The following is a 26,137-nucleotide window of genomic DNA, read 5'->3' on the forward strand; positions in this document are numbered from 1 at the left end:
TACTCATGTACAGGTCATAATGTACTGCATATCAAACAATATGACTATTTTTGTTTTGTTTGTTCAAAAAAAGATAAATCGTGACTTACCTGTAATTGCATAGCTTGGATTACAGTACAGGACACAAACTGAATGTTTATAGACCCTGGGTTATAGGCTAGTATCTTCAGGTGATTGAACACAGGCAAGCTTTTAAGAACACACCCCTGAGTGCTCCCCCCCTTCCTATAACCCAACCCCCCCTTGAAAGAAAATGGACAAGACAGAAACCTGTCCTCTCAGAGTGGCCAAGTTCTGGTGAAGTCCTGATTGTAGGAAGGACAGACTGCGAAGCACATGATATCTCTGGGATTGAAGTGCAGCAGGCAAAGAAGAATTTCTATGTATGATAGCAGATGTTTCTGGAAGAGGTATTTCTTGCTTTTTGCAAAGTGGGAATGACAACCTCAAAGTCCCCTCTGTCCCTCAAGAACTGGACTTCAACAGCCATGCCGTTAAAGCCAGTGAATGAAAAGCAGGATGCCCTGAGACAACAGGTTTGGCTTGTTGGAAGGATGCTAGGGGTTGTAGCCTAGTAGTCTGAGTATGTCTGTGTACCAGGTTCTTCTGGGCCAGTTTGGTGTAATAAGAATCATCAATTTCTCCTGTTGCTCTATTTTGTGGGCCAGGGGAGGTAGAATTTTCATTGGAGGGATGGCATAAATCATTCTGAGCTAAGGCCATGGAATTATCAAGGAATCTGATGCCAGTGCTATAAGATCATTGGTCCTGGCAACAAACAGAAACAGCTTGTTGTTGAATCTGCAGGACAGGATATCCACGAATGGGATTTCCCATCTCTGACATATAAGGCTTCCAGTTGTCACCTTCCAGTTGTCCAGTGCTAGGATGTGGACAGATATCGCTGTCAAAAAGATGATCTGGCTTGCTTCCTTCAAGGCTGGATAAACGGCTGCAGTTCCCCCTTGGTGCCTGATGTAGGCCACAGCTGGTTTATTTTCTGATTGTGCCCTGATGTCCTTTCAGAATAGGTCCAGTGTTACTGAACCATCCTTATTGCTCTCAGCTCTAGGATGTTGATTAAGGACTTGTCTTCCATCAATTACCATGTTCCCTGAACTGTAAAACTGTAAGGGTCTGGAACACAGCTCCCCAGCCTGACAGGCTGGCATCTGTTGTTATCACTTTCCAGTGATATGGAAGGAAAGACTTCTCTCTTGTTAAGGATAGACTGGAGATCCACCAAGCTAGAGAATTCCTTGCTTGGCTGAACAGGAGCATGGATAGGTTGAGAGAAGGAGCCTTCTTGTTTCATGCCAACAAGATGATGTGTTGGAGAGGTATGGAATGAAATTGGGCAAATAGAACAAACTCGAAGGAGGCTACCATGAGTACCAGAACTCTCATCGAGAATCACACAGAGGAATGTCTCTTTGATCTCAAGTCCCAAGTGTGAGTGCTGCTTCTCTGCTAGGAAGACTTTTCCTTGGGATATGTCCAAGTATTTTGTTTGAAGAAAAGGGTGGAGAACAGACCTTTGGATGTTGATCACCCAACGTAGGCAATGTTGAGTTATGCTCTGGACATTTCCAGATAGCTGGATGTGAGACTATTCCTTCAAAAAGAAGGTCGTCTAGATACCCTGTGACCTGGATGTCCTGAATTAATAAAAGTGACAAAAGAGGTGAGGGGACCTGAGGGGGGGGGAGGGGGGGGTGTCAGAGGCTAGGAGAGGCAAAGGATATTCCAAATGGGAGTGCAAAAGACAGGAAGTAATTGTCTCTCACTGCAATAGGGGAATAAATGTGCAGAAATATGCAGACAGTTATCTTGAATGTCTCCAACTGCTGAGTATTCCCCTATCTCAGAAAGACAATGACTGACCTTGCGGATTCCAAAATTGTGGAATTTGAAGGTAATTGCTTTCATAATTTTAGGACCAGGATAGGACTAATACTCCTGTTTGGCTTTGGCATCATGAACAGGTTTGAATAAGATTCTTTGAAATTGTCCTGTAGGGATACTGGTACAACTACTCCCTGTGACAAAAGATGGTTCAGGGCAAATCTGATTGTTCTTAGGAAGATTTTGGTTGATTTGAGAGAAGAAAGTTGTAAGGGGGTAAAGTTTTGGACTCTGTTTTGTACTCCTTTGAAATCACCTATTGAACCCACAAGTCTGGGATGTCTGTGACCCATAGAGAAGAAAACTGTGCTCACTTAGGTGTGATTGCACCCCTTCATTGGGAAAAGATTTTGGGGAATACTTGATGGGCTTCATGTCCCAAGTCTTATGCTAAAAAGAAGGGCTGAACTTAGGTTTTGAAGTGGTCTGTGGTTTAATGAGGTAAGGGTTCTTAAGGAAGTAGATTTTTGAACTTTCTGTTATGCTAGAAACACCTTTCTCCTGTGACATCTTTGATGAATTTTTCAAATGCCTCATGCCTCACCAAAGGGATGACCACCTTCAAAAGGCATACATGTTAGACATCTTTTACAGGCAGCTTCAGCTGAATAGGCTTTCAGCCAAGAGATTATGTGCATGCAAATAGAGTTTACAGCCATTCTGGAAATTCGTGCCATTCATTTTTTAAGGCATCCACAAAAAAAGAGCAGAGCAGAAGGTAACTGCTGTAATTGCTCAGTAAATGTACAGTCCTGTAATACAGGATTGTGCTGGTTGTTCATTGCCCTTTATTCACTTTCCTGCGGTTTGACAAACAGACCTGGGCCTGCAAGTGTAAACAGAGTCCTTAAGAGCGCCTCAAACTTCCTATCCACAGAATCTTTGAATGCAGAAAACTCTTCAATTGGTACAGTGAGATGTTTGTCTGAGGCAGAAGGATCTACTATCAGAACAGACCACTTTTTAGTGGAATGTTTTTCCACTGGATAGAACTCAGCAATGATTTATAAAGGGGTGAAAATATTTTCTTGATGGAACCAATTATCATAAATTACCCATACTATCCGTTCATAAATGAGAAATGTCTGTTTAGATTTAGCAGATTCAAGTGCAACCATGTGAGCATATTTACACTGACAAGCATATTGAAAGAAGGGCTGAACTTAGGTTTTGAAGTGGTCTGTGGTTTAAGGAGGTAAGGGTTCTTAAGGAAGTAGATTTTTTAACTTTCTGTTGTGCTGTATAGGAGCATGGGGGGGGGGTATTGATCGCTGTATTAAAGCCATTAGTTGTCCAATGAAATGTGACATAGTTACAGAAAAGTCTGCCTTAGTCAGATAGGCTGCTTGTTGCATACCTGAGAAAGAACTAGAATTGGATGTAGAGATCGGTGTAAAATTCGGTTCTGCTCTGGTGCAAGAGAAGCACTGTCACTTTGAGGCTGAGGGTTGTGCGGGCTTGTGTAGCTGTCTTTCACAGGGTGTGTGGGCACTGTTGAGGTAATAGTTATACCCTTTTTACCCATTGTGCAATAACAAGCTGAATGCACTGACACACTGTGCATTGGCACATCAACTACTAGTAGTCAGTGGGTACACGGGTGCGCAATCCAGTGGATCAGCATGGGTAAATGTTATCACCATCACAAATAAAGTTAAAAGAGAAGCTAGAGAAGCTGTATATGTCAAGATGAATGGGTTGAAATAAGGGAAAGCATGGGGAGTATTGAAAAATAAATAGTTGACATGGAACAAGTGCAAGAAAAGGGAATACAGTATCTAATGGTTTTAAAAATGAAGGTTTAAGCCACAGGCATGCACATATCTTATTCAGGCTGAAATTCCTCCTCAATGTGCCCTGAAAGTCCCAAAATTGCTATCATGTTTTACTTTCTACAATGCTGAAGTCTAAACATGCCTGCATCCTTCCACAGTAAGGCTACCAATGAAGCACTAGCATTGCAACGGGGATATGTCTATACTCTGCCAAGCTGTAAACCTGAAAGCTGAATTTGGGAGGCTCTTGGGGTCCAGTAAGGAAGAATTTTGACCTAACATACGTAGATACACTGTGTTTCTTTCACAAGTGCAGCCTTTTTTTCATATGTGACAGTTTTGCTTTGAAGGTTGCCATGTTGCATTGGCTTGGCATATTGTATAACCAGGTAAGCTTGTAGTATGATCTATACCAATGAAATTTCCTTGACTATCCTGAAATCTTGATCACAAGCACCGAGAATTTCAGAATTGATGAACATAAAGATGCCTGAAGTATATAACCATGTATAGTCAACATTTTAAATGTTCTGATTTTGCAACACTGTCTAAGTAATAAATACTAATTCATACAAACTAACTGCTGCGAGAAGTGTTTTCTTTTTACAGTAAGGTTCTTACTTTATATAAATATGTTATTAAGGTTTAGGGCTTCCTAATTAAACACTGGTGTTTTACAAATAAACTATACAATTTTCTGAATAATTCAAACTGCTAAATAGCAGAAATTCCGATTAGGAAACAATTCTAAAAAGATTAATATACTGTGAATGTGAATACCTATTTTGAGGAGAATTTTTACAATATCCACCAAAGAGCATTCTGTTGATTCAATGGAACATAATTCTGAAAAATGTAAAGAGTACAGAAAAAAAGAGCTACAGAAAAGGAGCAAAAGCTTTCATAAAAAAGTGCTTTGATTGAACTTTGTCATTTATGCCTGAAGAAAGAAATAAAATACTTTACCCTTGAACAAATGAATGTAGTTGAAATGCTGTCTGGTATAAATATGTATTAAGTTTTATTAAATGCATTATGTTGGTTACAAAACCACTGTTTTCTATTTCTGCTATATTTGCTTCATACCCAAAACAAAGACTAAAGTGCAATAAATAACAGCAAATCAGCATAAATCTTTCACTGATCCTACAAATAGCAAAAATAATTAGTCAAGTTACTGGACTTTGTAAACCACCATTGTCCTTTGGAGTGCAGTATTAAATTAGTCTATGTATGTCTTATTAACAAGTAAATGTATATGTTTGTAGAGAAGAACATTTGTCCTATAACACTGCAAAGAATAGCAATCAGAATATCCCATATACACAACTAAAAATAATCTCTCACAATCCTAGGCAAATCTAACAGAGTATATGATGATAAAATGCATAAGCAGAGGTTCCCTCCAGAGAACACTCTGGTTCTGGATCTACTGGTCAGTTTGACATATGGCTTTCCCTAAAAGGGGGCAATGCTTAGATTGCACTGCTTATGTTTGTGGTTAGTTTAACACTAATGTTTTCTGATTAAATAATATTTAGAGATTAAAAGTCATATGAAAACTGTTATGTGGCTTAAAATCAATAAAGGTATTATTTTTTTTTCCATTGTGTGTCAATAATGGCATTTTAGTTACAATATCTTACACCATTTAGATTCCAGCTGACACCATGTTAGTGCCCTGTCTGTGATGTTTAACCTAAAATGTCAGGAGTGCTTATCATCCCATATAACCCCCCGGAGAATGAAGAACATCTGTCAATTGCTAAAATATAGCAACGCATTACTACTAAACTAGTAGTAAACAAAATGCTAAATGACTTTGAATAGATTTCAGGCACCCATATCTTTACACATATTCCCAACTGTCATGGGAGTCCTGCATTTCAGGGTGCACTAATCAACTCTGAAACCTTGAGATGAGAGCTAGTCCACCCATCCTTCAAATGACTATTGGTGTATCACTGCGACAGGTGGTCTGAATGTCTGGACTTTGCCAGGAGGGTATTTTATAACGTCCTAGATTTCTCAATTCCTAGAGAGCCCTGAGAAGTTAAGAGGTATAATTTAAATATAACAGTCATTACATTTCCAATCTAATCAAATCAAATCAGTAATGTAATACTGAATTATCATTTGGAATAGATGTCATATACTGGGAAAACTACTGTTTTAGATTAATTTGACTGCCTATCTAAACAACTGCCTTGTGCAACAGTATCTTAAGACATAATAACTAACAAAAGACTATAATAATGTATAGGAAACTAATGGAGAAAAATTAAATGCAATTTATTGAAACGGGGTTACTGATGTATATTCAGAGGTGCAGTACTGCTAAATGTCTTCTAGCACAGAATTAAATTATTATTTCCTGAAATTCATAAAATAACATTCCTGCGTTTTCTGAATGTACTTTACATTATTTTGTAAGCTCTAGAAATATCCTCTTTTAATCATTAATGCTTTATTACTTGGAGTGAATTTCACATTTGAATTCATATTATTCAACTGTCAGTCATTTTACCCTAGTATGAATAAAAACATATCATGAAACTAGATCTTAAACTATGACCTCACAGAAGATTTACTTTCCAAGACAGGTTACAAGAGCTTCTTGCATATCAATTATATTTTCAGTTTTCTCTTAAACCATACAGACTGAATGACATACCACTGAAAGAAAATACTGATCCAATACAAGTGTCTGATCAAATCATCTTTGTATGACAGCTGTAACAGGGGCATAATAAAGTATGTTTGTGACACCCCTTAAATATCCCAACCTCTTCTACATAATTGGCACAATTGGTTGGCTTTTTAACTTATGATTAAAAAACAAAACACTTTGCTATAGGGAGACAGCAAATTAGATATACATAGTTCACACCTAACTGCATTAAATGCATTCAAAACACAGTTCCACAAATATCCTTTAATCCATAAACAGGTCACTTTTCCAAGAATATTCTGTGTAAAGCATCTCAGCTTAATGATGTGGGTAGAGAGCACGCAAGGGGGCATGGGGGATCGGCCATCAGCCAAACACCACCCTTGGCCAGCCCATGTAGCTTATTCTTCTGTTTTGGTTTTTACATTTTATTATTTGCACATAATATCATAGTAAATTTTGTAGTCTTTTTTAAAGTATCATTCCTAGCTATATGTGAAATGATTAAACCTCAATGGAGGAATATAGATCACCAGATAAGATAGTACAGGAAAGAGTACAGGGTGAAAGTGGTAAAAGGTTACTTGACACAAATTGTCATTCACAAATGTATACTTACATCCAAATGTTTCTCTATAATGGAGCCATGCCCTTGACTGTGGTGACCATTATGACTGCCACTTTTGTGCCCATTCTGATGTGGTGTGGCAGATCGACTGTGACCGGTACAAGAAGAAGACAGGCTACGGCTGGATCTGTGGCTAGAAGCTTTATGGTCATCTTGTCTACGCTTGGGACTTTGTCTACATATGATAAGAAAGACAATCAATTACCTTTCCAAGGTATGCACAGTCTAGTAAAGTCAGGTATTTTATAGTCCTACCTCCACATTCCTGTTACAGCAAATATGCTGGGTATCTAAATATGACAGTAAAGGTATTTTAAGGCATTTCCTAGCTTGAAAATGTAGAGCTTGGTCCTGCCCCTTTTTCATCCTCAGACTCCCTGTTGACATTGTGGTTGTCTATCACATTAAGGGGCCAAAAGAAACTCTAAAATCAGGAAAGTTGGGGCACACTGGCATGAGAAGTGAAGGTACTAAAATAATTTTTCTGTGCTTTTACTTTGTTCAGTCTTCTAGCTGCAACATTGGCAAATTGTAAAGTGAAGACACTACCTGCATGGTGATTTGGAGGTGCTGTAATCAGAGGAAGGCGATGGACTGTGGGAACTGCAGCTGCTGTGTCTGTGTGTTCTTCGCACCACCGAGCCACTGTGAGATCTGCCAAAACAGTATTAGTGCAGTGAAAAGAATGTTACAAAATATTTTAACAAGTTTGAAAGCTACTTATTAACAAACCCATTTCTTTAACACATGGCTATCTAAATTGTTATTTTAGTCTTTGGCGGATAATGGCAACTTAAATGAACCATTGACTTCTTATAACTGTCAGGATCCCTAATAGATAGACTGGTCTTCAGTAGGTAGATTTCTTCCACCCAAATACCACTGTGTAGTCTGGACAGAATGAACCAGGGAAAATAACTCACTGACAACAATAAAACAACTTTAAAACCTTTTGCTTCATTAATATTGCTTTTTAGATGTGGACACTCTGCATTCATTACTGGAGCCACAATAATTACACTATGGTAGCAGATTTCATCACATAGAGATGTTGGGTTTGCTCTGTGCATGCCCAAGCCAGCAGCGCACTTGCTCTGGCAGATTTGTTTCTCCAGAGAGTGGTGAAGATAATAATGTCTCTCAATATCAAACTGTGATTCTGACCAGACTGTTAAAGGCACGGCAGAAATGCCATGTAATTTTATTACATGTTATTACAAGTTATTTTTACATTTGTTTCCTAGTGTCTAACAAGATACAGTCATGTGAAAAATTAAGTACAGCTCATTACAATTGTGTAACTTGAAATATCTGAACAGGCAAACATTACACATTACAAGGTGCCTAAAGGTAAAGTGTTGTACCTGAAAAAAAAACACAATAAATATTTGGCTTTTCTACTGATTTTGCAGTGTGGAAAAAATAAGAACACCACTGACATCAAAAACTGCTATCACAACAATAAAACTTATATATATACTTGTGAGCTACTATGGTGTTTACCTAAAATATTCCAATTGCTTATCTTAATAAAGTGACAAACAAAATATATAATACACCTGTGGTTCGCTGGCACTCACACCAACTCATTAAACAGTGTTCTGTGATTGAATGGTAAATATACTAATAGTGTCGCGCTCCTGTGTATATTATCTCTGATGATGGGTGTTGTAATTTTCAAATCAATTAATAAATAAATAAGCATACACTTGTATGCTCCCTTACTTTAAACTTTAAACTCAGAATGCAAGGGAGCAACAAGTGTTTGTGCTATCCTCTTTGAGACAGGTGAAGACGTTTGAACTTTGGTTGCAATACCAACCTGTTACTAGAGATCAATACAGGAGGAAGGAGACCCCTGGAGGGGAAAAAAGGGAGATATCCATCCAGCCATCCATTCCTGACAAGCATCAGTCATATTCACTGCAGAGCCCCCAGGTGGATTAAGATTTAATTACAACCATCCATTTGCTATTTGGAAAATCCCACACAGGAGGATCATCTCATCAGTCCTATAAGGACAAAAAGCTAGTTTTGCCTTTTTTATAAGGCAAAACTTAAGGTGAGCGCATATTAAGACCACACTGCATTTGGATTGTGGGAGCGGCATTGCACCATTGCAATTTATATTGAAAGATGACTGTTTATGAGCACATTTATATATATTGATTTTTGCTCACTATTAGAATTCACCAATTATCACTAGCACAATATATTTTATTTTTATATGATGTTATAGGCAATAGATGGTTTATTTTTATTTTTTATTTTTGCACCAGATTTACAGCTGATCATTTATTTAAATTGTTTATGCTTATTTATTTATTTATTGATTTGAAAATTACAACACTAATCATCAGAGATAATATACACAGGAGCGCGGCACTATTAGTATATTTACCTTTCAAAAACTGCTATCACCCTCTTTAGTTTAGATTTTGTATATCTGCACACTAGTCTCTGACATCGATTTAGTGGAAATATTTCACCACTTCTCCAAGTATAATTTCATTAGTTGCAAAATGTTTATGGGTTCCCCATACATGAACTGTCTGTTACAAAATCCCTCTACAAAATTTTGATGGGAATAAAATCAGGGCTTTGAGTATGGCAGCTCATAACCCTCAAATTCTTCTCTTTTCTTCTTTTTCTTGCTTAAAGTTGTTCTAAAGGCTCAAGGTTTTTACCTTCGTGTATCCTATGCATGAAGGTAAAAAACCTTCTGTGTGCAGCAGCACCCCACAGCCCCCCCCCCCAACCCTTACCTGAGCCCCTTCTGATCCAGAGATGTACTGGACAGTCTTGGGTCTCTTCCTCCTCATTGGCTATTGTCCTTCTATTATTCTCCTGCGTTGTTACCCTCTCCTACAAGACTACAAGCCTACATGACTACAAAAGACTACAAGCGGCTGGGAAAACACATATTGCACAGGCATGGTCCACCGTTGTCACTGTTAGGAAGTAAGTCCTTGGCAATGATGTGTATTAGAGGCTGGAGAGAGTGTATGTAGACAAGAAGTGGCTTAAAGAAGCTGTAGGAGATCAGTAGTGTTCAGATGCAAAAAAGAATAAAAAAAAAGGTAAAAACTCAATGTGATCCAATTAGGGTTTACTTTAAATTAGTTGTCTTCTCTGTAGGAGCATTAAGGCTCAATAATGTTAAAATACAGTTAAAATATTGTTAAAATATAGTTACCATGATTTAGCATCTGCTCAAATTATAATTTTTACGATGAAAAATATTTTGCGCCAAAATACCAGACACAACTGTACATACCTCTTCCTGTCTTTAGTTTTATCTTTCTTTTTGCTCTTGGGGCTTCTTGATCTGTCCAGAAATGAAAAAAAAAGCAATTATGTTAGTCTGAATCATAAAACGTTTGAATTGGTTATACAAATGTATGTATAATGTGTATAACGTATCTTCTTCCTTCCTACCAACCCTTCACAGGAGTTCCGATGCACAAATGCACATGCCAAGAAAGGCTAATTACTAATAGAACAATCTTCACGGTAGCCTGTGTTTGTCTAGAACGCAGAGTTGGGTTCTAGAGAAAGTTCTGTTGTTTAAGTTACCCTATATAATTGAATTGTCTTTGGGTATTTGACTGGACATAGACAAAGCTGAAAAGGATTTTTTTTTTACTAAATCAGCCCTGAAGTGTACATGCCAAAAACTATAAAATAACACATCAGCAGATTCTGCTAGATGAACATATAAATCTTTCATTAGGTTCAGTGCTGTCTCTGGGAGCCACTATGGACAGAGCTGCTATCACAGAAAGGAGCTGATCCTAAACAACATTAAAGCCTAAGTTCAGCCAAAGTAAAAGAAAGAGAAAAAAAAAAGAAAGAAAATTGAGCACAGAGACATAACTTAAAGTTCGTATGGAGTGTCCCTTGTGCTGATGTTTCTTCTGTTAGCTGAAAGCATCCACCGTCCATGCCCCGACAAACCCGGTTGCCATAATAATCTTCAGCTGAAGCAGATGTTAATAGAACTAAAAGGCTGTCATATGCTGTAATCAACAGAACCCAACTATGTTTGCTTTTTTGCCCATCTCCGCCATTCTTAGAAGCCATACTTCAACTTCTATGAATGGAAGGGGCGGATAATTCATAGGTTCATTGATTGACGCTGTAGTATGGCTTCAATGAATATTAGAACTGGGAGGAAAGTGGGGATGCAGGCTATCACAAGCTGTAATCAAGAAAGCCTGACTATGCTTGCCCTTTCTACCCAACTCTGCCACTCATAGAAGACATACTTCAGCTTCTATGAATGGAAGGGGAGGATAATTCATAAGTTAATTCATAGAAGCTGTAGCACAGCTTCTATAAAGGACAGAAATGGGCAGGGTGATGGCACAGTCAGGCTGTTCTTGATGGAAGCCTAAGACAGCCTGTTAGCTCTGCTAACTCCCACCGCACATCATGTGAGCATGGATGGGGAAGGCATGGATGGAGGAGGATTTCAGCTAAAAGAAGAGGCATCAGCACAAGGGACACATTCTACTGACTGTAAGCTATGCCTTTTGTGCTGATTTTTCAGTTTTTTATTTGGGCTTTAATGTAAAATTAAACAAATCAACAGAAAGGAATCTAAATCATATTAGATTTCACATAGTACTAGAACTTCAACTCTCAGGCATACTATAGCATGCCATTGGGACCCCAAGCCTCTGCAGTACGCTACCCTGTTGTTAAAGTTGACCTTCATCCTAAAGTATAAGTCATGTTGCCTTGATTCCTCCTTCCTATCTTACAGTTAGATAACATTTTTTTTTAAACTAGTAACACTTATTTGTGCTGCAAAGCACTGCTTCCTTATTTTTAAGCTAGACTAGAATTATGTGTTTCCCCCCATTGAGCCCTGCAGCACATCTGAAGACACATGGGTTTCCCACCACCATCTGCGCACGCATAGGGTTTTCCGCACATGTGCAAACATGACCATTAGAGAAGCCATGAAACTCTCTCATTTTTGCACATGCATGGGAAATCACGTGTGTATGCGCAGGTGTGCCGAAAGGCTCTGCCAGGCCCTGAAGGACTGGAATAGCCCTTTGGAATGTCTGTGCCACGCTATAATATTGGATGGGGGGGGGGGGCAGGGCCAGTAAAGAGCGGGATTGAAGGTTTTCTTTAAAGTGTAACAACTATAGATTAGTACCGCTAGTTGGTTCTGGTGCCTTTTAAACATCTTAAAAAGAAAGAGATTTGACATACTGAAATATACAAGTCACAAGCTTTCCAAAGATATCATAAAATTCAACTTTCACTCATTTTTCACAGTAATAAAGAGTCCATTATTCAATTAGACTCCTGGAATGTATATTGTACTTCCTACTGAATAATCCCAAGAGAGCCTTGTTACATTTCAATTTTAGAACTACAAAGCTATAATATACTGCAGTTCCAGAATAAACCTGGGTTGTACAGATGGTGGGGACCCCCTATGTTTCCAGCTGTATGTTTTTATGGTTATAATTTATTTATGTTGTCCTCACAAACGATCAGTGTAGACTTTTTTCATCAATTTATCTAAATTAAAACTAAAACCATTGATTTCTTTAGTCTATTGTCAGTTACAGCTAAAGTCTAATCTCAGTGTACAACACAGAAGAGGAAAGCACTTGACAGCAAAATAGCTAAGCAGTTAAGAGCGTATTTTCTTTCTTAGTCCAATCTTCAAATGAATACTGCTATTTTGTTCTTCTTTGCAGGTGCCCTATTTTCCAATTAGAGGTAATTTTCTGTTATACTTGTTATCAGCTCCTCTGTCAATTGCTCCCACCCATTTCTTTTTAGACCATTGTTTAACCATTATATTTGTGCTGCCTTTCCTTCCCTGTATGGTTCTTCAGTAAGTGCTGGAAACTGCAGGCAATGACCTTGGCACCATAAAATGAACAGCTATACTTATAAGTGTAAAACCTATCTATTAGCTCAACGATGCACAGACCACACAAAGAAACAAGAGGAACTATACAAACTGTTCATCTTATTAACTAAGAATATAAAGTCATAAAATCTGTGCTGTTAATTATGTTATTGTAATCCAGAGGAGTGACTTTTTCCATAATGTAATGGAAATTATATTTATAATAATATTAATAATACCATAATTAAACCAATTACTGATAAAGCAGTAATGATACACAAGTACCCAGGTCCAAGTTTGAAATGCCTCAAAATGCAGCTGCTTCTGTTTAAAATAAAGCTTGCAGATAAACTACAAGTGTCACAGAGTAAATAAAATTAAACAACATATCCTTTTACTGTACCTACCATTTCAGTCATATGTAGATCAAAGGTGTGACCTTTGATCTGCATATGACATCACTTAAAGAAATCTTAAAATGTATTCCTATTTAACCCTGTATTGATCCGTAAGCTGGCCATAGATGGTTCGAATCTTGGCCATTTCAGCAGGGACCAGCTGAGATTCAATTAATCTATGGGAAGGCTGATTGTATCCAAGCCGATCCATCGATCAACTTAGGTACAACCAGCATGATGGATTTTCAGCATGTGATTACTGCCAGCAGCTATAGCTGTGACCCTTTGCTGGGAGAACACAATGGCTGCATGGGAGGGATTCCCCCATCAACACTGACTGCATTGATGGGAGAATTGAGCGATTTTCTTTTCAGCAACCGGTATGATTCTTTCCGATTTTTTGTGCTTAAAACGGTACCATTTTTTTGCATGGAAATATGTAGTTTTTTATTGTAGGCTGTAATTTTTAGGAATAACTCACTGAAATCTGTACGAACAAGAGTCTAGTAAACATTCCGGATATGATAAAACTTGAAACACAAAATCATAAATTATAATTTAATAAATAATCATGAAAAATAATAATATAATAATAATAAATTGAATTCAATAATATAATCAAACCAAAAACACTGAAATTTGAAATACAGAGGCAAATTCGCACATCGCTGAGCAAAGTCGCAAAATCGTTTTCAGTGTCTGATGACGAATTTCCCCATGAATCATTATCACTCAATTCTGCAAGTGGTTCTGATTTACTATCGCTGTTCTAAAACCACTTTTGATGTAAAGGGTCGCTTTTTGGACGCCATGGACTTTTCTAAGTTTCCAGGCAGAAAGAACAATCAAAATGCAGGCAGGGCACAGGACAAAGCAGTAGGGCAAAATATATGTGAAATGCATTGAAACAGCAATGACGGCAAACATGACATTTTTAAAAAATTTCAAATTTGCCGCCGGTTCCGGCGCCCGTACGTCCCAACGTCACAGGGACCGGAACACGGAAGCTGGATGCCGGCATCAGCCAGGGGAGATGGCCGGGGACGCTGCAGGGGACACATTGTGGGAGCGAAGGACAAGGTAAGTGCTGCAGGGACCCCCTGAGCAACGCCGCATGGTAAGCCCGAGTGTAGCTCGGGGTTACCGCTCTTGGTATAGAAATTTTACCCCGAGCTACACTCGGGAAAACCGCTAAGGAGGTTAATTAACTTTTTTCTCCCCTATTTTTTTTATTTCAATTTTAATATTTATTTTTTTTCATATTCATTCATTTTGTGTGTTACTTTTTTCAGTGTCGCATACCAGGAAAATGTGCAAAGTACCAAAAGCAAGGGACACAGAAAAGAATTAGGGAATAAAATGTATGCTTTTTATTACATTAACCACTTTTAAAACTAACACCGGTCAGAAAACATTGCTTATGTCTTTTTTTTTTATAGATTCCATAAAACAAAAAATACATTTTGCAAACAAAGTTTGCCAAAAGAGATCCCAGTCCCACCTACCCAACTAAAAAAAATGTATGTAATACTTTGTTATCAAAAGTGATGACAAATTTATTACCAAATAAACAGGCCCATAGTGCAAACGTAAACACTGCTCTGGCCCGTAAGAGTATACAGGAATGAGAGCTGAAATGTATTCAAAGAAGCAGCCTCATCGGCCATTTTGTTGTAACCCATGTTGTGAAAATAAGCCACAACATAGGAATGTAAACATTGGGATTAATTCGGCCAGGCTTCAGGGGTTACAGAAAAGGCCTACAGGCACAGCATTTACACTAAACAATACTTTTACAAAAGTCACGGTGTATTTTAACCACTTCCCCTCTGCCCTATAGCAGAAATACTGCTACAGGGCGGCAGGGATATATATACATGATTTTGCAGTTCTGGGCAGGGGGCACACTCCTACCCGCGCCGCTTCAGCTGTCAATCACTGGGTCCCAGTGATCACCAAGTATTAGCGATGGGGGAGAGACCTGTATGTAAACAATACAGTTCTCTCCCCTGTCAGCTCCTGCACATTACTTTATATTGCTCTGCATAGCACAGCCATACAAAGCAGAGAGCATACAAAGTGAAGCACAGACAGAGCACATAATGTGAAACAGCACACATCACACGGTTAACCCTTTGATCGCCCCAGATGTTAACTGCTTGCCAACCAGCCATAGTACATATACTACGGCAGGGCGTCACCACTGCGCAAAATCATGTATATATTTCGGAAAGGGGGCATGCGCGACTACCCTACCCGCGCCGCCGATCGCGGCCACGGGTGTCAATCACCGAGTCCCAGCCGGTGATTTCCCGCCAGAGCCTGGCGATTACACTGACAGTGTTTACACTGCAGCTCTTCTCCCTGTCAGTTTGAGCACACTGGTCCGGATCGCTGAGCAAAGCCTTCTGGCTCAGTGTGTTACAGTGAAGCACACACCCCACCGCCCGCTAGTGAAATACTCCCCTCACACAGTTAACCCTTTGATTGCCTTCAAATGTTAACCCCTTCCTCCCCAGTGCCATTAGTACAGTGTCAGTGTTTTAATTTTGCACTGATCACTGTACTGGTGTCACTGGGGATGTAAGTGACCCCAAGTCAGTTCCCCCCAATGTCAGAAAGTCCGGTGCAGTCTCACCATAAGTTGCTGATTGCTGTCATAAGTCGCCATTATTAGTATACAAAAAAATAGTTCCAGTATCTATACTGCCATTTGTAGACGCTAAAACTTTCACATAAACCAATTCATTTACACGTATTGGGATTTTTTTTAGCAAAGACATGTCGCAGAATACATTTTGGCCTAAATTTATGAAGAAATTTGATTTTTTATTTCTTTTACTGGACATGCTTTATAGCAAAAATCCAAAGTTTCGTTTTTTTTCTCAAAATTGTTGGCCTTTTTTCTTATAGCGCAAAAAATAAAAAATGCACAGGCGATCAAATACTACTGAAAAAAAGCTCAATTTGTGGAGAAAAAAGGACGTAAATTTAATTTTGGTGCAGCGTTGCATGACTGCGCAATTGCCAGTTAGAATAATGCAGCACTGTAACACAAACCGCTTCTGTAACCGCTGCCTGACCGCCCTATAGCAGAAATACTGCTACAGGGAGGCACATGTGAGCAAAATCTCATATATATACGTGATTCACACTCCCGTGGTTTTCACGTCCCTCCCAGATAGTGCCAGTACACCAGTAATCACATTTAACCCCTTAATTGCCAGGAACATGCTCATGCACAATAAAACTCCATTGCTAGCATAGTGTCTGAACGGATCAATATCTTTGATCAGATCAGCACTATACCAGCGTTCACATTAGTATAGTGTCCCCAAAAACACAGCATTAGCGGGATCAGCCTCGGAACCTGCCAGCACCTGCGTTTAGCCCCTATGCTTACCACCCCCACCCCCCCTTCTATCCCAGCAAGTGCAGTGTCAGTAGGTCACTGTCACTTGATACATTGCACACAAAACCGCAGTGTTCGCAGAATCAGGCCTGATCTCTGTTAGTACTTGCCGGTATATTTTGATGACTCTCATATGCAGCAGAGTGCCAGTACTAGTGCCGCTCTACCTTTTGGTGAACTGGCGAGCACCAGCGGCCTAGTACATCCTGGTCTTTCACAAACCAGCACTGCAGTACCACTTGGTGATGTGGAGATTCCCATAAGTGTAGTACAAGCTGGTGTGGTGGCAAACACAAGTAGTGTTCCGTAACCCTCCAAGAATTTGCACACAGCCCCTAGTATCCTTCCGGATGTGCTTGCAAATCCCGATTGGCAGCCCACAAATTCTGCAGCACCCATACTTCCACCATTCACTGCCCAACCTGGAATTCAGGTGGAAACAGCAAATTTAACTACTCCCCTTGATTTTTTGAGCTGTTTTTCACGGAATATCTGTATGCATTGATTGTGGATCAAAGCAATTTATATGAAAAACAATTTATCGCCGCCAACCCAAATTCAAACCTTGCCAGACCATTCACATGGAAACCCATTACGGTTTCCGAATTAAAATTTTTTTTGGGCCTAACCCTCAACATTTGGGCATTACTAAAAAAAATTAATTGCGGTTGTATTGGTCCACGAGCCGATTCATCATATGCCTGTGTTCTCTGTTGCCATGGCAAGGCATAGATATGAGAGTATAATGTGTTTTATGCATTTCAATGGCAATATAATCTGCAACCTCAAGGTGACCCTGAATTTGACCGGCTCCACAAAATTCAGCCCCTCGTAAATCACCTTAACCAAAAATTTGCAGATGTCTATACTCCCCAGCAAAAAAATCTGCGTTGATGAGTCCCTCATTAGTTTTTCTGGCCGCCTTGCATTCAAACAATTTCTCCCCAGCAAGCGTGCCGGATATTGGGTCAAGATGTATAAGACCTGTGAGAGGGCAACAGGCTATACATATAAGTTTAGGATTTACGAGGGAAAAGATAGTCACGTGGAGCCCCCAGGATGCCCAGACTACATGGGGAATAGTGGCAAGATAGTTTGGGACTTGGTGTCATCCTTTTTCCATATGGGGTACCACTTTTAAGTGGACAATTTTTATTCAAGCGTGCCACTATTTAGACATTTTACTATCTTGGAACTGGCGCATGTGGCACAGTGTGACCTAATGTGTACCCACCATTAGAAGTGAGTGGATGCAGGGCAGTATATTCTAATTGTGGGCACACCACACACTTTTTCTGACAGAGATTTCTTCCCTTTTTTTTTTAATTCAGTCCACAGGCTGCATACGGAAAAAAAAAAAAGAACATAACATATATACCCAACAAGGACCAGCCACATACTGGTACATCACTGGACTTTGAATGGTTATACCAGGATGATGCCTACAGCTGCAGGCATCATCCTGGTATAATTTGTTTCAGCCGGGAATCATCTTTCATGTAAAAGCAATCCTAGTGGCTAATTAGCTGCAGGATTGCTGTTACAAGCAGCGAGAGATGATGCCCCCTCCCCCGCTGCCTTCCACGGCCTTCTTGGGTAGTCCCGTACCATTGGGGGAACCTGAGAATGCAGCCGGTGTTCCTGCCAGCTGACTATAGAGCTGACTGGAGACCAGAATGGTGCCAATCATCTCTATAGAAATCAGAAGCTACGAGCTTTTCATCACTTCAATTTCGCAGGATATAAACAACGCCACTTGTAAATTGGGAAAGCAATCTGATCACACCGATCTTGGTTTGATTAGATAATGTAAAGGCAGAGGAGAGATCTACAGTAGAGTCTGGTAGACCCCAGATTTCTCAAAAAAGAATATAAGACAATGCCCATTGAAGTTATAGGGGATATTTGCATTCCCTGTGATAGCATTAAAAGTTATAAAAGAAAAATGAAAGGGACAGTGTAAAAATTAAAAAAAAATATCAAAATAACTTAAAAAAGAAAAAAAAAGCGTTGGCGCTGTGTTGGTATGTAAACAGCGGTTGCACCATGCATGTGTGGTATCGCCGTGAACGTCAGATCAAGGGTAGTAATTCTAACACTAGACCTCCTCTATAATTCTAATATGATAGCTTGTAAAGGCTTTTAAAACGTTGCCTATGGATATTAAAAACGTATGCAGTTTGTCGCCATTGCATGGGGCATGCGCAGTTTTAAGTCATGTCATGTTTGGTATCTATTTACTCGGCATACCATCATCTTTTATATTTCACCAAATAATTGGCCGATATATTGTGTTTTTGTGCATTAAAAGTAAATAAAAGTGTATTTTTTAAATTTAAATTTGCGTTTGAAAAATTGCGGCGCGAGTACTATGTGACATAAAACATTTTAGCACCCACCATTGTATTCACTAGGGTGTTTGTTTTAAAAAATGATATAATGTTTGGGGGTTTAAATTAATTTCCTAGCAGCAAATACAGATTTTTTTCATGTGAACAAAATGGGGTTTATTTACTAAAGCTGGAGAGTCCAAAATCAGACTCACTTCTGCATAGAAACCAATCAGCTTCCAGGTTTCATTGCCAAAGCTTCATTGAACAAGCTGAGGTTAGAAGCTGATTGGTTTCTATGCAGAAGGGAGTCTGATTTTGGACTCTCCAGCTTTAGTAAATAAACCCCAAAGTGTCAGAAAAGGCTTGATCTTCAGATGGTTAGAAGAGTGAGTGATGTGTGGCATAAACTTCTAATGCTGGACATAAAATGCTTCCACCCACCAAAATGTCCCCTTTTTGGAAAGTAGACACCCCAAACTATTTGCTGAGAGGCATGTTGAATCAATAGAAGAATTTATTTTTTTACCACAAGTTTTTGGAAAATGACAAAAAAAAAATTTTTTTCTACACAAAATTGTCACTTAAATGATTTATTGCTCACACATGCCATGGGTATATGTGGAATTACTCCCCAAAATACACTCTGCTACTTCTGCCAAGTATGGGGGTACCACATGTGAGAGACGTTTTAGCAGTCTAGCCAAGTACAGGACCCCAAAATTCAATAAGCACCTTCAGGCTTTTAAAGGGCTTTATTTCCTCATTACACTTCCTGACTACCTATCACAGTTTCGGAGGCCCTGAAATGCCAAGATAGCACCAACCCCCCCCCCCCCCCCCCAAATGACCACTTTTTGGAAAGTAGACACCCCAAGGAATTTGATAAGAAGCATGGTGAGTATTTTGCAGATCTCATTTGTTGCCACAAGTTTTTAGAAAATTAAGAAAAGAAAACAGAAACATATTTTTTCTTTTCTTTTTTTATATTTCAAAACCTTGTGAGACAAAATGAGATCTGCAAAATACTCACCATGTCTCTTTTTAAATTAATCGATGATATGTTTCTGTTTTTTTTCTTAATTTTCTAAAAACTTGTGGCAACAAACGAGATCTGCAAAATACTCACCATGCTTCTTATCAAATTCCTTGGGGTGTCTACTTTCCAAAAAGTGGTCATTTGGGTGGGCTTGGTGCTATCCTGGCATTTCAGGGCCTCCGAAACTGTGATAGGTAGTGAGGAAGTGAAATGAGGAAGTTACGCACCTTCAGGCTTTCAAAGTGGTCATTGGATTTCAGGCTCCTGTATGTGGCTTGGCTCATAAAAAGTCTCACACATGTGGTATCCTCATACTTTGTAGAAGTAGCAGAATGTATTTTGGGGTGTAATTCCACATATACCCATAGCTTGTGCAAGAAATATATCATTTAAATGACAACTTTGTGTAAAAAAAATGTTTTTGTCATTTTCCAGAAACTTGTGGTAAAAAAATAAATCTTCCAAGGACTCAATATGCCTCTCAGCAGATAGCTTACAGTGTCTACTTTCCGAAAAGGGGTCATTTGAGGGTGTTTGTACTATCTTAGTATTTTAGCACCTCAAGAAATGTGATAAGCAGTCAGAAAGTAAAACCTGTGTAAATTCCATCTTCTATACCATAGTTTGTAGATGCTATAACTTTCACACAAAGCAATCAATATACACTTATTGTGATTTTTTTAACCAAAAAAATGTAGCAGAATACATTTTGGCCTAAATTTAGTACAAAATTTTAGTTTTTTTGGATATTTTTTTATGACCGAAATGAGAAAATATATTTAAAAAAAAACAAAAACTTTTTTTCTTCAAAATTTGTTTTGCTTATAGCGCCAAAAATAAAAGCGCACAGGTAATCAAATACCACTAAACAAAAGCTCTACTTGTGTGAAAAAAGGACATAAATTTCATTTATCTACCATATTGCATGACTGCGCAATTGTCAGTTAAACTAATGCAGCGCTGTATAGCAAAAAATGGCATAAATTGCAGTATCTATACCATAGCTTGTAGACGCTATAACTTTCACACAAAGCAATCCATATACACTTATTAGAAATTATATTTTTATATATTTTTTACCAAAATCATGTAGCAAATACATTTTGGCCTAAATTTATTTATTTAATTTATTTTTATTTATTTATTTATAACTAACTTTGAGTTTACTATACATTTTTTATAGCTGAAAGTAAAAAATATAATTTTTCTTCAAAATTTTCGGTCTTTTTTTGTTTATAGCGCGAGAAATAAAAATCGCGCAGGTGATCAAATACCACCGAAAGAAAGCTCCAATTGTGTGAAAAAAGGACAAAATTTTTGTTTAGGTACAGCATTGCATGACCGGGCAATTATCAGTTGAATGAGTGCAGCGCCGAGTAGCAAAAAGAGGCCTGGTCATTAAGGGGGGGGGTAAATCCTCTGGAGGGCACATGGTTAATACTCTTCCTGCCCAGTGCCATTAGTATAGTGTCAGTGCTTTTTATTAGCACTGACCACTGTATTGGTGTCACTGGGGATGTCAGTGACACCAAGTCAGTTCCCCCTAGTGTCAGAATGCCCATCGCAGTCCCGCTGTAAGTCGCTGATCTTCGCCATTACTAGTAAAAAAAAAAACCAGTATATATACACGCTATAACCAACCAATTAATTTACATGTATTTGGATTTTTTTTTTTTGCAAAGACATGTAGCAGAATACATTTTGGCCTAAATCTATGTCAAAATTTCAAAAATATTGTTTTTTTCTCAAAATTGTAGGTCTTTTTTTGTTTATAGTGTAAAAAAAATAAAAAAAACACACAGGCAATCAAATACCCCCGAAAGAAATATAAATAATATCTTTTCGATGCTCCCTCTACCACATCCCCAACAGTGCAACAACATATATCAACAAATGTCCACATAAAAGTCCAAATACAGTGCTTTTCAATATAAAGTGCTTTTTCAAACGTTGGGGACTAATCCACTTTGCTGATTTTCAATCCCGGACCCTCAAATCAGGATACCTCAAAAAAATATAAACTCAATATAGTGCATTATCATTACAACAAAAAAAACACTCGTGAAACTAAAAGTGATTCCTCCTAAACTCCCACCCGTGACACATCAACACTCCAAAAATGTGATTTAGTGCAACACTCCACAACCAGTGTCACCATCCAAATGTACTAAATACCATTACCCTCTCAAAAAAGATCACATGCATCAAAAATGAAATAGTGCCATTTCTCTTGTGGTATAAAATACCATTACCCTCTTCCAATGCAGACCAAGCAAAAACTCCTTCCAGGCAATCCAAAAATTCCCCCTCTCCGGAAGCTTCCTGCTGCTTCCAATCCACCTTCCCCGTTCCTCAAAGGGGCAGATAATACATGACTCAGTGGAGTATATAAAAAGAAATACACAAATTTATTCACAGCTTACATAGAGAACGCCAGCGTCCATCCTCTCCCACAGTCCATATAGCTGAACTCCAGTATCCAAGATGGCCGTGCCGCTCCTTCCGGTTTGAAGTTGTAGTGTTACGTCCTTACTTCTCTGACGCGTTTCGTCACTTCCGACTTTTTCACAAGGGTTCCGGACGTCTAATGTGCGGCTCCTCTTATCCTACTCTCAGCACTGGCAAAGAGAGCGAGCCTCCATCTTAACTAATGGCAACAACCACCACTTCCTATGCCTTCTAAATGCGGCTTCAATATACGGAAAGGCGGACTACAATCACATTACATACATTTAAAAAACAACTCTATATATAAAACCTTCACCTATTTTTCCAATAGAATACCTCTATAGATAACTGTACTTTAGTTCCCTAAAAAAGATAATAAGAATATAGGGAACACATCCACCAACCCTCCTACTCCCCCTACTGTTCAAGAATTTAACAGCAACAAATTATCACATCCTACTAACTACTCATAACTTCCATTTCTGATGACATTATTAATAAACATAAATATATATATATTAATTACCCTTATTACTTCCTAATATTGTCACTCACAAACAGGATCAAATTAAAATCCTATACTAAAATATTAAGGTCACCTTGCTAAGATGAAACCCCTACATAAACTAAAATTATAAAGTTTAAAAATTATATATATGTATATATAATTCCCTCTCACCATATAAAAATTATGGACACAAAGCAGTTTAAAATTCTTATATATCCCATGATAAATCCAAAATTATCCAAGAAATATAACACTACCTCCTGCAGCTCCAACTCCAGCCAACTACCCCCTTCCATATCAATATTAAAAATCAGAAATAAAACAATTAAGATCCAGTTCTATATTCAAACCTCTAGGTTTTAAAGTGCGTAATTGGTAGATCCAAAATGTTTCATTCCGAGAGAGCATCTGGATTCTATTCCCCCCTCTCCAATGAGATTCTACCGTATCGATCCCACAAAACTTCAATCCACTAGGGTCAGAATTATGAAATTCTTTAAAATGTCTAGCCACGTTGTGATTACTTTTCCCTTTAGCGATATTACCTACATGTTCTTTCAATCTTTCAGATAGGGCCCTTTTTGTCCTGCCTATATATTGCAATTTGCAAGGACATTCTAACAGCTAGGTGGAGTAGGAGGGTTGGTGGATGTGTTCCCTATATTCTTATTATCTTTTTTAGGGAACTAAAGTACAGTTATCTATAGAGGTATTCTATTGGAAAAATAGGTGAAGGTTTTATATATAGAGTTGTTTTTTAAATGTATGTAATGTGATTGTAGTCCGCCTTTCCGTATATTGAAGCCGCATTTAGAAGGCATAGGAAGTGGTGGTTGTTGCCATTAGTTAAGATGGAGGCTCGCTCTCTTTGCCAGTGCTGAGAGTAGGATAAGAGGAGCCGCACATTAGACGTCCGGAACCCTTGTGAAAAAGTCGGAAGTGACGAAACGCGTCAGGGAGTAAGGACGTAACACTACAACTTCAAACCGGAAGGAGCGGCACGGCCATCTTGGATACTGGAGTTCAGCTATATGGACTGTGGGAGAGGATGGACGCTGGCGTTCTCTATGTAAGCTGTGAATAAATTTGTGTATTTCTTTTTATATACTCCACTGAGTCATGTATTATCTGCCCCTTTGAGGAACGGGGAAGGTGGATTGGAAGCAGCAGGAAGCTTCCGGAGAGGGGGAATTTTTGGATTGCCTGGAAGGAGTTTTTGCTTGGTCTGCATTGGAAGAGGGTAATGGTATTTTATACCACAAGAGAAATGGCACTATTTCATTTTTGATGCATGTGATCTTTTATGAGAGGGTAATGGTATTTAGTACATTTGGATGGTGACACTGGTTGTGGAGTGTTGCACTAAATCACATTTTTGGAGTGTTGATGTGTCACGGGTGGGAGTTTAGGAGGAATCACTTTTAGTTTCACGAGTGTTTTTTTTGTTGTAATGATAATGCACTATATTGAGTTTATATTTTTTTGAGGTATCCTGATTTGAGGGTCCGGGATTGAAAATCAGCAAAGTGGATTAGTCCCCAACATTTGAAAAAGCACTTTATATTGAAAAGCACTGTATTTGGACTTTTATGTGGACATTTGTTGATATATGTTGTTGCACTGTTGGGGATGTGGTAGAGGGAGCATCGAAAAGATATTATTTATATTTTGTTTACACTTTCAAGGGTGAGAGTGATACTTTTCGTAGGGATATTTAGAGTTTGTTTTATATTTACCCCCGAAAGAAAGCTCTATTTGTGGGAAAAAAAGGATGTAAATGTAATTTAATTTGGGTGTAGCGTGGCATGACCACGCAATTGTCAGTAAAAGTAATGTAGCGCCGTATCGCGAAAAATGGCCTAGTCAGGAAGGGGGGTAATACCTCTGGAGGGCAAGTGGTTAAACTTCTGCAGCCCCTTGACTGCCCCTTGACTGCATAGGGCAGTTTATGTAAAAGGTTAACTTAACCTTTAATCTTTTTTAGTGCCAGGTACTGTAAGTATGCTGTATAGACCTGACAGCAGGGGTCACACAGCGTGCGTATATCTGACAGCTGACTGGCAGATGGAAGCAATCTGGCAACAGCCATCCAATTGCTTCCAACATCCCTGGTAAAGGCACTTGCCCCCACCATGTATTCCGAGCACCCATCAGGTGCCACTGGGTAGAGGTGATGACCCAAACACGACATATAAAACGTCACTTCCAGGTCCCCGGGTCATTGATTACGATACAAATATCACATACCACAACCCACCACATGACGGAGTGAGAGCAATAATTCTAGCGCCAGAGTTCCTGAGTAACATTAAGGGCTAGTTCACACTAGATGCAGTCCAGTGCTCTTTTTTTCTGCATCAAAAATGCATCCATGCTGTTTTCCATGTATTCAAATGGCCCTAGTTCACACCAGTGCTGTCAGTTCCAGTCAGTTTCAGGTGCAGAAAAAAAAGTAGAACATGCTGCATATTTTCTGCACAGAACCATACTTGAACATAGCAAACTGGATCAAAAATGCATGTGGTGTGAACTGTAAGCAAAAACTTAGCCAGATTGCATTCAGAGTGCTTTTTTGTAGTGTGAACTGGCCCTAAGCCCATGACCTGTAGGATCTTTTAAAGAATCGGCTATGGAAAATATAAGGTACTGAATTATGTCGCTATTTCACAGACTCTTGCAATTTTAAGCTTTGACATGTTGGGTATCAATTTACTTGGCACAACCTCATCATTTATCTTTTACCAATAAATTCTATAATTTATTGTGGGTTTTTTTTGCCCTAAACGTAACTTTAGTGTATTTTTTACTGAAATTTAGTGTTTCCAAGACCTTTGCATTAATAGCATGTAACATAACAAAATGGAACTACCACCATTTTATTCTCTAGAGCAGGGGTCTCCAAACTGCGGCACAAGGGCCGGATGTGGCCCTTTGCTAGCCTTTATCTGGCCCTTGGGGCACTATTATTCCCAATGATATGAAGCAGTATCCCTCCCACTGACACCAACTGATACATTTTCTACCCCCACTGGCCACGCTCTGGCCCTCTTAAAGTCTAAAGGAACATAAACCGGCCCTTTGTTTGAAAAGTTTGGAGACCCCTGCTCTAGAGTTTCTGTTTTCAGAAAATATATAGTAT

The 26,137-nt window shown here is 38.8% G+C and overlaps 1 protein-coding gene across 1 annotated transcript in view; it reads right to left on the reverse strand.

The window, feature by feature from the left end:
* SRRM3 (serine/arginine repetitive matrix 3) overlaps positions 1–26,137 on the reverse strand; it is a 571,012-nt gene that overhangs the window by 42,502 nt on the left and 502,373 nt on the right. The window contains exons 10-12 of the mRNA XM_089676583.1: positions 10,257–10,307; positions 7,529–7,633; positions 6,971–7,154 (exon numbers count right to left, since the gene is read on the reverse strand). Coding sequence (XP_089532709.1) covers positions 6,971–7,154; positions 7,529–7,633; positions 10,257–10,307 — 340 coding nt within the window. The remainder of the gene's footprint in view (positions 1–6,970; positions 7,155–7,528; positions 7,634–10,256; positions 10,308–26,137) is intronic.

Source organism: Staurois parvus, unplaced genomic scaffold (assembly GCF_062004578.1).
Source record: "Staurois parvus isolate SC_StPar_1 unplaced genomic scaffold, SC_StPar_1.0 ptg000172l, whole genome shotgun sequence".
In the NCBI taxonomy this organism is placed as follows: Eukaryota; Metazoa; Chordata; class Amphibia; order Anura; family Ranidae; genus Staurois; species Staurois parvus.